This window comes from Fundulus heteroclitus, chromosome 11 (assembly GCF_011125445.2).
Source record: "Fundulus heteroclitus isolate FHET01 chromosome 11, MU-UCD_Fhet_4.1, whole genome shotgun sequence".
Taxonomy (NCBI): Eukaryota; Metazoa; Chordata; class Actinopteri; order Cyprinodontiformes; family Fundulidae; genus Fundulus; species Fundulus heteroclitus.
This window is the reverse complement of record NC_046371.1, coordinates 31,139,090-31,151,139: the sequence shown is the minus strand read 5'-3', so window position 1 is coordinate 31,151,139 and position 12,050 is coordinate 31,139,090. Positions and strand designations below refer to the sequence as shown.

The window sequence follows — 12,050 nt, the reverse complement described above, 5'->3', positions numbered from 1 at the left end:
CAATCTATTGTGGGATAATTGTAATTTTTCCAACTCACATTCCTGAAATATGGCTTTTGTTTCTAACCTAAAATGTTGCTAAAGGCTTGATCAGATAAAATATTGGAACAAAACTGGCTGCTACCAATTTATTTCTGCAATCAATGCAAGGAAAGTAAAATAAGACATTTTTCGTTTAGAATTTTTGAATTTAAAAGGATCTCCATTTGTGATGACACACTGCAGGAATGTGCAATGTTGCGTTCACAGACTCATAACAGCGCATCATTGATTATCTTTTTAAAATATCAATAAGACAACATTGTGGGTGGCTTAGAGATGAAAGGTTAACATCTTTATCTCCAGTGTAACAGCTGACATGCCATTGTTATAACCCTACATAGTTTTTTTTATATACTTTCAAGACAGAAAATGTTGAAAAAAGACTCAAGGCCATTTAATTTATTAGATGTGCAGTAAGATAAAAACCAAACCATTGTAGGATATCTTTGATCTGATTTACTTGGAAATAAAGGTCTTGGAGTAAATATTTCCCTTAAATGACAGCAACTTATGTGGACTATATATATGGAATACAGACAGCCAGAGAAAATAGAGAAATAGCAGGAAATATATAGAACAGAAACCAGATGTACAGAACAAAAATTTACATTTACTTGACAAAATGTTATTAGATAATCAATTTAATCAATGAACCAATATTAATTTAATTTGTATCCTTTTTTATTTTAAACACATCTGTAAGTACTGATGTTGCTCAGCATAAAGGGCTGTTGTTTTGCATATGGAAAAGTATGGGTTCGATTCCATCTTAAAGAAATGTTGCACAAGTTGAAAGTTAATAATTTTTCCCATACAAGCCCTTAGAATTGCCCTACATGTAAAATGGGTTTCCCCCGTTTACAGGAGGTACCTCTATAAGCAAAAGCATACAGGCTCCTTTTTCAACCTCCTTCTCTGCTTACTGCACTATTCGGACAGCACTTATCATGGAGACCGTTGACACACTTTCGCTTTGGCTGAGGAGTTCTTACCCAAAAGGCGTTTTCAGATACTGCCAGTGATTCGGGTCATATTCTCTGGGTGTGCACTCTTGATCACCGGCCTACAGGCTGACTTGAGTATTTATAACCCCACCCCCTTCTTACCTCAGAAGACATTCAAAAACAAAAGACCTGTGCAGTCGCAGCGGCAGATGCTTTTCCTCAATCTTCTCCCATGCGCGTGCACCACATTGGTGTCATTTAAAGTTTTTGCCAAAGGGAGCAAACTTCTGAAAAACCCTGGAGCTTGTGCTACGCTCCTTTAAACCTCATGCTTCCTGTGGTGTATGATTGTGTCAGTACAAGTGGGAGAATGTTCCCCATCTGAAATAGATTTGGGTGGTCAGTATAAGTAGACCGGGGGTTTATTAGCCATGTCCATTTTCTATCCAAGTTTACCTGTCAGCCTCACTTGTCAAAGTCGTGGCAGATTTGCTGTGCAGGTCAGCCAATCAGATATAACGTCTATTGATGACGTTGATATTTCATGCCAGGAAACATGAAATAATTACAATAAATGGAAAAGGACAAAAATAATTTTGCTTTTATTCAATCACTTTAAAATATCGGCAGAAACGTAAGTTGTTTATATATATTTTCAAATAAACGTTAAATGACTTTGACCTCCGGCTCGGTAGAGGGCAGCATGCATTTGTGGGGCCACCAATGAAAAGCCACCAGGAGGAAGTAGAAGTCCGGAAGAGACGTGGCACATAAACACTCAGAGGAAGCAGACAGCTCAGGTTTGTGATGACATCCTCTGTAGCAGCTTTCAGTGGGAGTTTTTGGGAGATAGCTTAAATGACAGCACTGCGACACTACTTAAAAGGAACCAGTCTTTTGTAAGTCAGTGTGACAGCTAACTAGGTGAGTATTTGCTTTCGTTACTTCCTTAGCCCTGCAGCTAGCTTGGTTAGCTCGCTGAGCTAGCAGCTAACCAACGTGAGAATCCAGAAATGTTAAAAGGGAAGCTGTCAGAAGATTGTCTTAGCTGAAAAGATCATCAAAATATCCCATTTGTATCAACTGTTTTCTTAAAAAGTCTTCGGGTTTATTATTCCGGATGAGGAGGATGAACTTTGGACGAATTGTATGTAGCATTTAAAGCTGCGTGATGTTAGTCCTGTTGGTGACATGGGCTGGAAGTAAGACGTGTTTCTGGTTCTTAATATCAGGCTGGTACGTCCAACATTAGCTGGTCACAGCAATGTACACCTGACTGACGCTTGTTTCATTAAGACATAAATAAACACATTAGGGACTACAATCAGGTTTCAAAACACTGAGTCGTAGTTTGTTAAATTGAATAAAGCTAATTGGATCATTGTTTTCCAGTAGGATCTGTTTAAGTTTTATGATTGGGTAATTGAGTAACTGCCATTATTTTCGTTGAATACTGGAACAACAATAACAACAATAATAATAAACCTAAGTTATTCTTGAAGATACTTAACATCAATATGGACAATGTAGCCACAATCCTCTGCCACAGTAAGTCATTTCCTGTAAGATGGCATTAGTGTGTTGGAAAACCTCACGTCCAGAAGCTTCTGAAAGGAAATATTTTTACCCAATACATTTTTTTTAAACATATTATGTTTACCCAAGTTTTAGATTAAATAGTACCATGCAAAACGTTAGACCAGATTGTAGGTTTCCCTTTCTTTAGAAACGTTTCAATCATTATATTGCATTGGTGTTTTTTTTTTTTTTTTTTTTTTTTTCATGCCAAATTGTTGTAATTTACAGACATTTTACCAACCTTACAATATGCCTTGGAGCATATAAACTGTTCTCATGACATTAAATCCATCAAAATGTGATCTGAACTCACTATTGATCAGATGTAACTTTTGTTTTTGTTTTTTAATTTAGTTTAATGTGGAATTGAGTTACTCCTTTTTGGAGGGATGCTACAGTCTAAAATATCTGGAAAAGTGTTAAATATACAGTTATGGATAGGTAGGGAAAAATGAATGTAAGAGTATTAAAACAAATATATTTAGATCTGGACTGTATTCCTGATCCCATTGTCTAAATGGTATATCTATCCATCATCCCCCTTTTTGGTTTTAGCAGATTCTGTCCTGAAAGCCTCATCACTGTAGAAATATCTGCCATAAATCACTAGTCAAGGTTTGCATCAAAACCTTTATCTTACTATAAATTGGTTTAAGAAATAAAAAAAATATATGATTTTCTTGACAAGAGAATGAAAATGCGGTTTAATGTTAAAAGATTACACCTTTCACTCTGGGAAGGTGAGACAAAAAGTTACATTTCCACTCATAAGCTAGAAGCACTTGTTAGTCAGGTTTTCATAGCTGCATTGCTCCAAAGGGATAGTTCACATTCACCAATGGGGTTTTTGTTAATGGGTCATGACCATTAAATCTAGACCTATCTACAGATGCTAATCTAAGATCTTCACTTCAAAAAACAAACAGATGCCTTTTTAGGTCAGAGCAGGGTCAAGAATTGTCTTTCTAGCTCATAAATGTCAGGCTAAGGTTTGTTTATTTCAAATAAGTTTCATACCAGTAACAGTGAAGCCAAAGGTGTTTATATAGTAGGGATTTTAAAAGAATTGATGTCAGATCAACAGAGGTCAATGAAGCTCTTGTATCTGTGATAGTTGATGGATGAAATGCTGGTCTAGTGGTGAACGCATTGCGCTCGCATCCTGGAGGTTGTGAGTTTGACTCCCGCAAACTGCCACTCTGGGTCCCTGAGCAAAACCCTTAGCCTCAGAATACTTTCCGCTTAGTGGCAGTCCAGAGCTCCCTGAGGGTGGGTTAAATGCAGTGGACATGAAAAATGAAGTTTCATTGGAATTGGAATGTGTTGCAATGACTAATAAGTATCTAAGTAAATATTATTATTATTTATTTAGATTCACTTGGATACACCTGCTCACAGCGTTGGTTGATGCTCCCTGTGGCGGTGTGTTTGCTCTGGTCGGAGTAAACGGGACAGGTCATCCCTGACAGGAATGGATTCAGAAATCCAAAATGTCTTCCTTTTTTTTTTTTTTTGTTTGCAGGGCAGCATCGTTCAGAACCTGTGGAGCCTCTCATATCATAATGGCTTTGATCTGAAAGAGTAGTAAAAATATATACATTTTATGTAGGGTTTAAGATGTGTAAAGTAATGTATATACTATTACTCTTAAGCAGGTTGTAGCAGCTGTCAGTCACACTGAGATATTCTTTCTAAATATCTGAGACTGTCAGATATCGATCGCAGGTTTGGCAAGAAGCTAAAAACAGCCGTCCTTGAACCTGTCTCACTTCTCTATCAATTATTGGAATCGTTTTATTGTTTGGCATTCCTACATAATCTGAATGGTGTGGGATAGAAATAGATTATCAGTACAACTTCTACCATGGCAGGAATCCTTTTGTTTTGGTCATGCACCAGCAACCCGCCAATTGCAGGATGAACCATATATTTATTATTATTATTGTTGTTGTTGTTGTTGTTGTTAAGACTAGAGATGCACCAAGCCGATACCCAGATTCGATATTGGCCCCGATATTGACTAATAAGCTGGATCATATATCGGATGATTGATGCCGATCCAGTCATTTCTGTTTTTTATTAATATCATACACAGCAATACAGCTACGGCGATCTAGTCACTTCCATCCTATGTTTGTAATGGCGGTTACACAGAGCGCACACACAGCAGCTAGCGGTGAGCAAACACAGAGCAACATGGATCAGGTGCCGGACAGAGTCTGCTGTTTGGAAACATTTCAAACTTGATACGCCAACAAGTCCGACTGCAACATGCAGCATCTGCAATGCATAAGCTGCGAGGGGGGCTGAGAAGCTTGGTAAACTCAAAACCACAAACTTAAATAAGCACCATGCTAAAGAACATGCAGAACTTCTTTTTAACAGTCTTAATTTCAAGCCTGATAACTTCACTCACGTGACAAGGTACACGGTTTATTCATTCAGCAGTAGTATCGGGAATCAACTGATACACTTAGCCCGTTATTGGATTGGATCAGAAAAAAACTGGATCAGTGCATCTCTAGTTAAGACCCATTTGATAACGATACATCAAACCCTCTTCACAGGAAGAACTTTTCCTCTTTAAATGCATATTGACAGCTGCCATTGCATATTAAATACTGCCAGAATAAGCCAATAACAGCTCCGCATTGCTTATCTTTCCTCCAACTCAGCACATGTGGCCATGGGTCTCTGCAAGTGTCCGAAGAGGAAGGTGACCAATTTGTTCTGCTTCGAGCATCGCGTGAACGTGTGTGAACATTGCCTTGTTTCAAACCACAACAAGGTAAATATAGGGGGGGGGGGGGGGGGGTCCGGACAGGCTCTGTCTTGTGATGTTTGTTTAACTCTTGTAGGTTTACATTAACATTCTCTGTTTCCACACCACAGTGCATTGTGCAGTCTTATCTCCAGTGGCTCCAGGACAGCGATTACAACCCAAACTGTGCTCTGTGCAATAATCCCCTGACGGCACAAGACACAGTCAGGCTGATCTGCTATGGTGAGATTCAGTCTTTTGGTGCCGACAGGCCTTGTGAAAAGAATCCTCAGCCGGTTCTTTATAAACCCCAAACGACAGAAACGGTCAAGCTTGGCATCAACGTCTCTTTTTTTGTCATTCCCTAGATGTTTTCCACTGGGCGTGTCTCAATAACCTGGCATGTCGGCTGCCGCTCCATACGGCCCCTGCCGGGTACCAGTGCCCCGCCTGTCAGGGTCCGGTGTTCCCACCCTCCAATCTGGCCAGCCCCGTGGCTGATGTGCTGAGAGAGCAGCTTTCATCCGTCAACTGGGCTCGAGCTGGTTTAGGGTTGCCTTTGGTAATGACCTGCTCGTGATGCACTTGGGTTCAAAAGCCAAAACTATGCGTTAAGGTTGATTAACATTGAAAACGTGTCCTTTGGCAGATTGAAGAGCCTGCTGGCGTTCCTGAAGAGACATCAGTTAACGATGTTTCTGACTACAGAGACTGGTCAACCTTTGATGGTGAGTCAGCTGTGCTTTAAAAAAACGTTCATACCCCTTGAACTTCGTCACATTACAACCACAAACTTCAATTTTATGTGATAGACCAAATCAAAGTAGTCCATAATTGTTAAGTGAAAGGAAACCGCTCCTTGGCAGTGCACATTTGTAAGCAGTCGATTTTACTCTATTAGCCCAAAAGTTCAACTACTTGCATTCAAAGATCACCTACCTATTCATAACATGGTCTGCCTTAGTGTAAATGCAGCTGTTCTGTGAAAGCCTCAGAAGTTTGTTGGAAAACATTAGTGAACAAACAACAGCAGTAAGACCAAGGAACACATCAGATGAGTTTAAATCAAGGTTGGGTTATGAAACCGTCTCAGAGGTTTGAACATCTGAGTGTGTTCTGCTCAGTCAACCATGTCGAAGAGAAAGAGTCTGGCAAAACTACCAAAGGAACATGATTTAGAGAAGCAGCCAAGGCTGCAGGGATCCACAGCTGAGGTGGCAGAATAAAAGCTCTCGATGAAAGGACAGATTCTTTATTTATCTTAAACTCCACATTACTCTGAACACATTGACGATGCGGTGACAAACCGTGCTGGCAGCATCACGCTGTGGGGTTAGGCTTTTCTTCAGCAGGGACGGGGATGAGAAGGCGGGGCGATCCAGGGAGAAAGGCTCTTAAAGGGGGCATAAAAACGTTTAGTGGGCCGGTGGTTCACCTTCTAGCAAACATCCAGAACTACGGTGGAACGCTTTATATCAAAAATATTCAGGTTTTGGGATGGTCCAGTCAAAGTCCAGACCTAAAGCTAATTATAAATCTGATAAGAGTTGAAAGTGAATGTTTACAGATGGTCTCTATCCAACCTGACTTAAGGTTGTCTCTAAATGTTCAAAGCTAACTGACCCAAAGTACTTGATGTTGGGCTTACAGGACAAGGTATTGACCCAGGGGAGCTGAATGCCAATTCACTCCCAACTTTTGACAGACATTTCGTGTAATTTTCTTTCCCCTTCACAGTTCTGCCTTACTTTGTGTTGGTCTGTCACATACGGTCCCTAGAAATGAATTACAGTTTGTGGTTCTAAGGGGACAAAATGAGGATGCAATCTTTTGGTTTTGATTCTATCTCTTTATATAATCAAATTGTACCTTTCTTTTTTTTTTTCTGGCAGCACAAGAAAAAAGTAACATATATTCCAGTCACTCCTATAACACTAGCCTCAGCCCACCTGCTGTCTCGCCTCCAACACAAGAAAGTTCTGGAGGTCTTCATAAAAATGGGGATCCAAATATGTCGGAGCATTCCGTGATCAACTTTCCTGCTGCTGCCACCAGCGACACTATCACAATGCACACAGGTTGAGTCAATAAAAGCCTTTCGGTCCCAGGGCGTCTCTGTCCCTGGTTCTAGATGAACGTTCTCTCTGCATGCGTCAACGAAACTGAATTTCATTCATATTCCCCTTCTCCAGCGTCATCGCCCAGAAAGGTCTATGACACGCGGGACGCTCACAGCTCCGTCACGCAGGTTGACTTTGACGACGACAAGTACCGGCGGCGACCGACGCTCAGTTGGTTTGCACGCATTTTAAAGTAAGCCTTTGAATACTGGGTTTGAGACAAAGCCATAAATAAGGGTTCTGCTAGTCGCAGCTTTGTCTCATTTCTTAAATACTTTTCAGAAACCGCACCGGAGGAAAGAAGACAGCTCTGTCCTGGAAGCAGCGAGTCTTCATGCTCCTTTTGGTCGGAGTTCTGGGATTCTTCACGTTGATAATCATCATGGCTAAACTCGGACGTGCCTCAGCCGGCTCAGACCCAAATCTAGATCCTCTTCTTAACCCCAACATCCGCGTGGGGAAAAACTGAGGTTGGAGCAGGGATCTGTTGTTTTTATCTGTGTTGAACAGATACGCGGACAGCCCACCAGAGGGAGCTCTTTACCCAGGGTGTTCCTCTTCTTCCATCCGAGCTGGTCGGGGTCCCTTTACAGACTGTAAAGAAGCAATTCTTGAACCATTTGGCAGGTTCTTGTTGTCCAGATGAAGGAACACAGAACCTTTTAAAGGTGACCCAATCCTCGGCGCATTCACCCAGTGTATTCAGTTATTGTTGGTTTGGTGAAGAGGGGCGATACTTTATTCAGCTAACATTTCTCTGTGATGTTTGTAAGTTAATTTCTGTTCTTTAGATTTTCTTTCGATGCATTAACTGGGAGAAATGTCACAAAAATACTCTCTGCAGTAAAACCGATTCCCGTTCCTGTAATTAAAGTGGCTCTGTGTTGCCATGGGACCTGGAGTTAAAATGATCCAGCACATCCTGCGTTTCTACAACCCTGATGGTCTGCATTACCCCTGCAAACAAAGTGCTTTGCTTTTAGATTTTGCCATTCACACTGTATGTATATTTTCTTGATGGTTTTTTGAGTGTCCATTAAACCGGAGCCGCGCAAAATGACACATTTCACTCCGCTGAATCTTTTCACTTTCTCCTGATGGAAGCCCGCAGCACACAGACAAAAAGTACAAGGGGTGAGACGAACAGCGCAGCATCCGGCTGCTTGGTGACATGCGGGTGTAAAAATATCTCCGGCACATTGTCGTGTCATTATGACGGTAGAGAATGTCCAGAGTTCCTGCCTGTAAGCAGCATATTGACGCTAACGCAGGAGTGGAGGCACGAAGGTCGATAAGATTCCACATAATAAATGCGGCGCTCTGCTCTTGTCTGTTAATGTTGCTTTTACATTTAGAGGTTGTTTTTTTTTCTTTTCCAAAGCTACATGAGTGGTACCAAGACACTAACACTTTTTAAGGAATGTTTTGTGTGCACAAAAATAATATATTTACCATAAAATCATGGACAACAGTTTTATTTTAATGGCTTTTAGCTTCTTCTTTTTTTGCTGGTTTCTTTGGTACAGTAGAGGAAACAAGGATTAAATAGATTTAAAGCTTTTATTTGGAAATATGTTGCTTTGCAGAAGCTTTTTTGTTTTGTTTTACAAACCCAAACTTTGCAGTATGGTGTTTGGCTTTGCATGAAAGAACATCGCACAAAGGATGAGTTAATACTTTGTAGAACTACCTTTTGCTTCTTCACAACGGCAGGTCTTTTGGGGCTCAAATTTCTTCGCAAAATCGCTCAAACTTGGATTTGTTGGAGGGCCTTTGTGAACTTCAAGGTTTGCTCTGTTGGATTTAGGTCTGAATGTACTTTGATCTAAACCATTCCTTCGTGGTTCTGTGCCCGTATTCACAAAGATTCTCAGAATCCTCTCAGAGAGCTTCTGTCTTAGTCTAGACATTCCTACCGAGGAGTCTTAGCTCCAGATCGATCCAGATAGCTGCAGTGAGCAACTCTGAGTAAGAAGACAACGCAGATATTGATCTTAGTGAGGAGGTGTGGTTGACCTCGCTGTTGGATGTGATGCTGTCTTCTAAGGCAAGTTTATTTGTAGCACATTTCAGTAACAAGACAATTCAAAGTGCTGTACATGAACAGAACAAATGAAAGAAAACATTACAGAGGAAAGTACATTGCAGTGAACCAGTAGCAGCAGGTTAAGATATAATACAAGTTGAACAGAACCACAAACTTCCACATTAACATTTAAAGGCAACTCAAAAATTTTTTTTTTGTTTTTTTGTTTGTTTTTTTAAGCCTTGATTTAAATTAGCTCAGGGTTTCATTACTTTCTGTCTTCTGGGAGTTTGTTCCATATAGGTGGAGCATAGGAACTGTGATTGGTTGATAGTACAAGAAACTAACAACAAAATGCACTCTTAGTAGTCAAGAGAGAAATTAACTGGTTATACTGGATTAAGAAATGCGTCGTAATGATGAAATTTAACAAAATTAAATAGTCTCAGCATCAAAATGTTTGAACGCACCTTAATTTCACCCTCATCATCATTTTGATTTGCTTATGTTTACTTGTCATACTGGTCATTTTACTAGATATATTTGATATTAATACGCACTCACCTGTCATCATTTTATTGGGATTGCATGCTTGTATATAGTGGCCGGATTTGGTAAAACGACATAGAAAGAGGAGCAACACAGCTCTGTGCAGCAACCAAGATCCAGAGGAAAAGGCATCGCTCAAGCAAACTTCATATGAACATTTACATAACTGACGTTATCATATACAATACAGGAAACACTTTCTCAGCTCTTTTATCTTGTATGTGTATGCACACATTTTCTGCCACTTTTTCCAATTCTTCTGAAATGTTTATCATTAAAAGCATTTTCTGCAAATAATCTAAAAACTTATCTGTACTATATTCTTAGTACATTGCTTCACTTTTTATTCATTCAGTATTTTTCCTATTATTTATCCTCAAAATTATGCTACTACAGCTGCCTTTAAACCGTCAAGCCACTGAACCTAATTAATTTCCCCCATGAAATGTTTCTAATTTTTATCTTATCTACATATTAATAATTGTATGTTAAAGAAATGTATGTGCTCATTTCCTCTACTGTTTAGATGGTGAATCAGCCAATCAGCTCTCTCTGTTTCCATCATCTTCCCTGCTTGAGACACTCTTAGGTTCGCTAAAAGTCCTCCCCACTACTCCTAACATTTTTCCACTTTGGGAGCTCTCTTAAGGACTGGGGTGCTTTGTGAATAGCAGGATGTTTCACTGTTGGCACCACACAAGGATTTGGAGGGAAAGAAAGTAAAGTTATACTTCACATTACATAAATACAATTTGGATTTGCTTGTTTTTAATAAAGTCATAAAAACAGAAGTCCTAAAACCGATAAATGCACACAACTTCTGTTTTTGAGGTAATGTATAAAGAATTATTCACAAACAAGCCTGAACTAGTCTAGTTACATAGGCGTGCACACCCTTATACTAGTACTGTATTAAAGCACTTTTTCACCCAATGTTAGCGTTCAGTTTTCGTTGGTTGGAGTCTGTCTCCGTCTCACATCTCGTCTGTCTTTGCTCACGCTGTCTCTAAAAAGAATGTGAGGACGTCTCATGTCCACAGCCTTTCTCTTACGCTTCTGTCTGAAGTCTGGCCATGCCATTCCAAAGCTGTAAAGTTTTATTTCAGATAAGCTTAGACTCACAGTGATGATGAAATCTAAAACTCCTCTTCCTTTTTAGCTGCACAGCAGACAGCTGACGGTTTAGGGTCACGCTCATTGTTTACTTTGGGGATAGAGTTTTTCTGGGGGATTGCTGTTTTGTGTGTGTGTGAAACATAACTTTGAGAACTGCTGTCTCCCACAGGAGAGTTAAGTCTTCTCCTGACTGATACTTTTGTATAATAAGATCCTTTGTGACTACTCCGCAGACGGCAGCTTTAGCTAAACGAGTACATGGAAATATCAGGAAAATCCTCATTAGATTATTAAATTAGATTGTTTATAATTGATGGAGGATGTGAACTCTAAGTGTTGAAACAGACTCAAAAAGTGCTTCAGTGAAGGATTGGTGTGCACACTTAGGCAACCGGATTGTTCCTGTTTTTTTATGTTTTCCATTTTCGCAATAACACGTTTCTTTTTTTTTTTTCCTTTGAATTGTGCTTCATAGGTCATTTTATCAGGGGTATGTTCACTTTTTATATCCACTGCAAGCGTTAAAAAATACACACTTTGTTATATTAAATGTAGAAGCAGCAACAGTCGGAAAATTGTATTTATTATGACCTTAAGTGAGTTTCTGTCTGTTCTCTGTACAAAACAATCAGAACTGTCACATACATCACTGAAATCAAGATATATTTAAAAAATAATACATGCAGAATTTTAAAATATTTAGACAAAATTGTACACATTTTATTTTGGTATGCCTAAAGAAACTTTAAAATATCCAGTTTTTCTTCTTTTGTATCTTAATTCACCTGTTTTTTAGAAATGTTTTTAAAACCTGACAGTTTTCTTATCTCAGTCAGTTAATCCTACTGTATTCCCATGGTCAAATTTTATGCCACTCCTTGTATCTCACTTCAGTTTCCAAAAATATGTCTTAA

The 12,050-nt window shown here is 39.5% G+C and overlaps 1 protein-coding gene across 2 annotated transcripts; it reads left to right on the top strand.

Moving 5' to 3' along the window:
• The first annotated feature begins 1,701 nt into the window (after positions 1-1,701).
• zfpl1 (zinc finger protein-like 1) lies at positions 1,702-8,514 on the top strand. Of its 2 annotated transcripts, none has more exons than XM_036143384.1 (8): positions 1,702-1,786; positions 5,240-5,352; positions 5,457-5,568; positions 5,694-5,887; positions 5,975-6,053; positions 7,218-7,403; positions 7,518-7,638; positions 7,728-8,514. In XM_036143384.1, exons 2-8 carry the CDS (start codon positions 5,251-5,253, stop codon positions 7,912-7,914), a joined length of 981 nt encoding a protein of 326 aa, XP_035999277.1. In that variant the 5' UTR covers positions 1,702-1,786; positions 5,240-5,250; the 3' UTR covers positions 7,915-8,514. The 2 variants fall into 2 exon arrangements, with proteins under 2 accessions (XP_035999277.1, XP_035999276.1); XM_036143383.1 differs by having other exon boundaries at positions 1,728-1,910.
• Positions 8,515-12,050: the final 3,536 nt, after the last annotated feature.

What these genes read in the sequence shown, in the direction of transcription:
- zfpl1 (XM_036143384.1), top strand. Translation starts at nt 5,251, where the DNA reads ATGGGTCTCTGCAAGTGTCCGAAGAGGAAGGTGACCAATTTGTTCTGC. An exon ending in AGTCAGGCTGATCTGCTATG is followed by an intron (nt 5,569 to 5,693) that starts GTGAGATTCAGT and finishes GTCATTCCCTAG; the next exon opens with ATGTTTTCCACTGGGCGTGT. An exon ending in AGACTGGTCAACCTTTGATG is followed by an intron (nt 6,054 to 7,217) that starts GTGAGTCAGCTG and finishes TTTTTCTGGCAG; the next exon opens with CACAAGAAAAAAGTAACATA.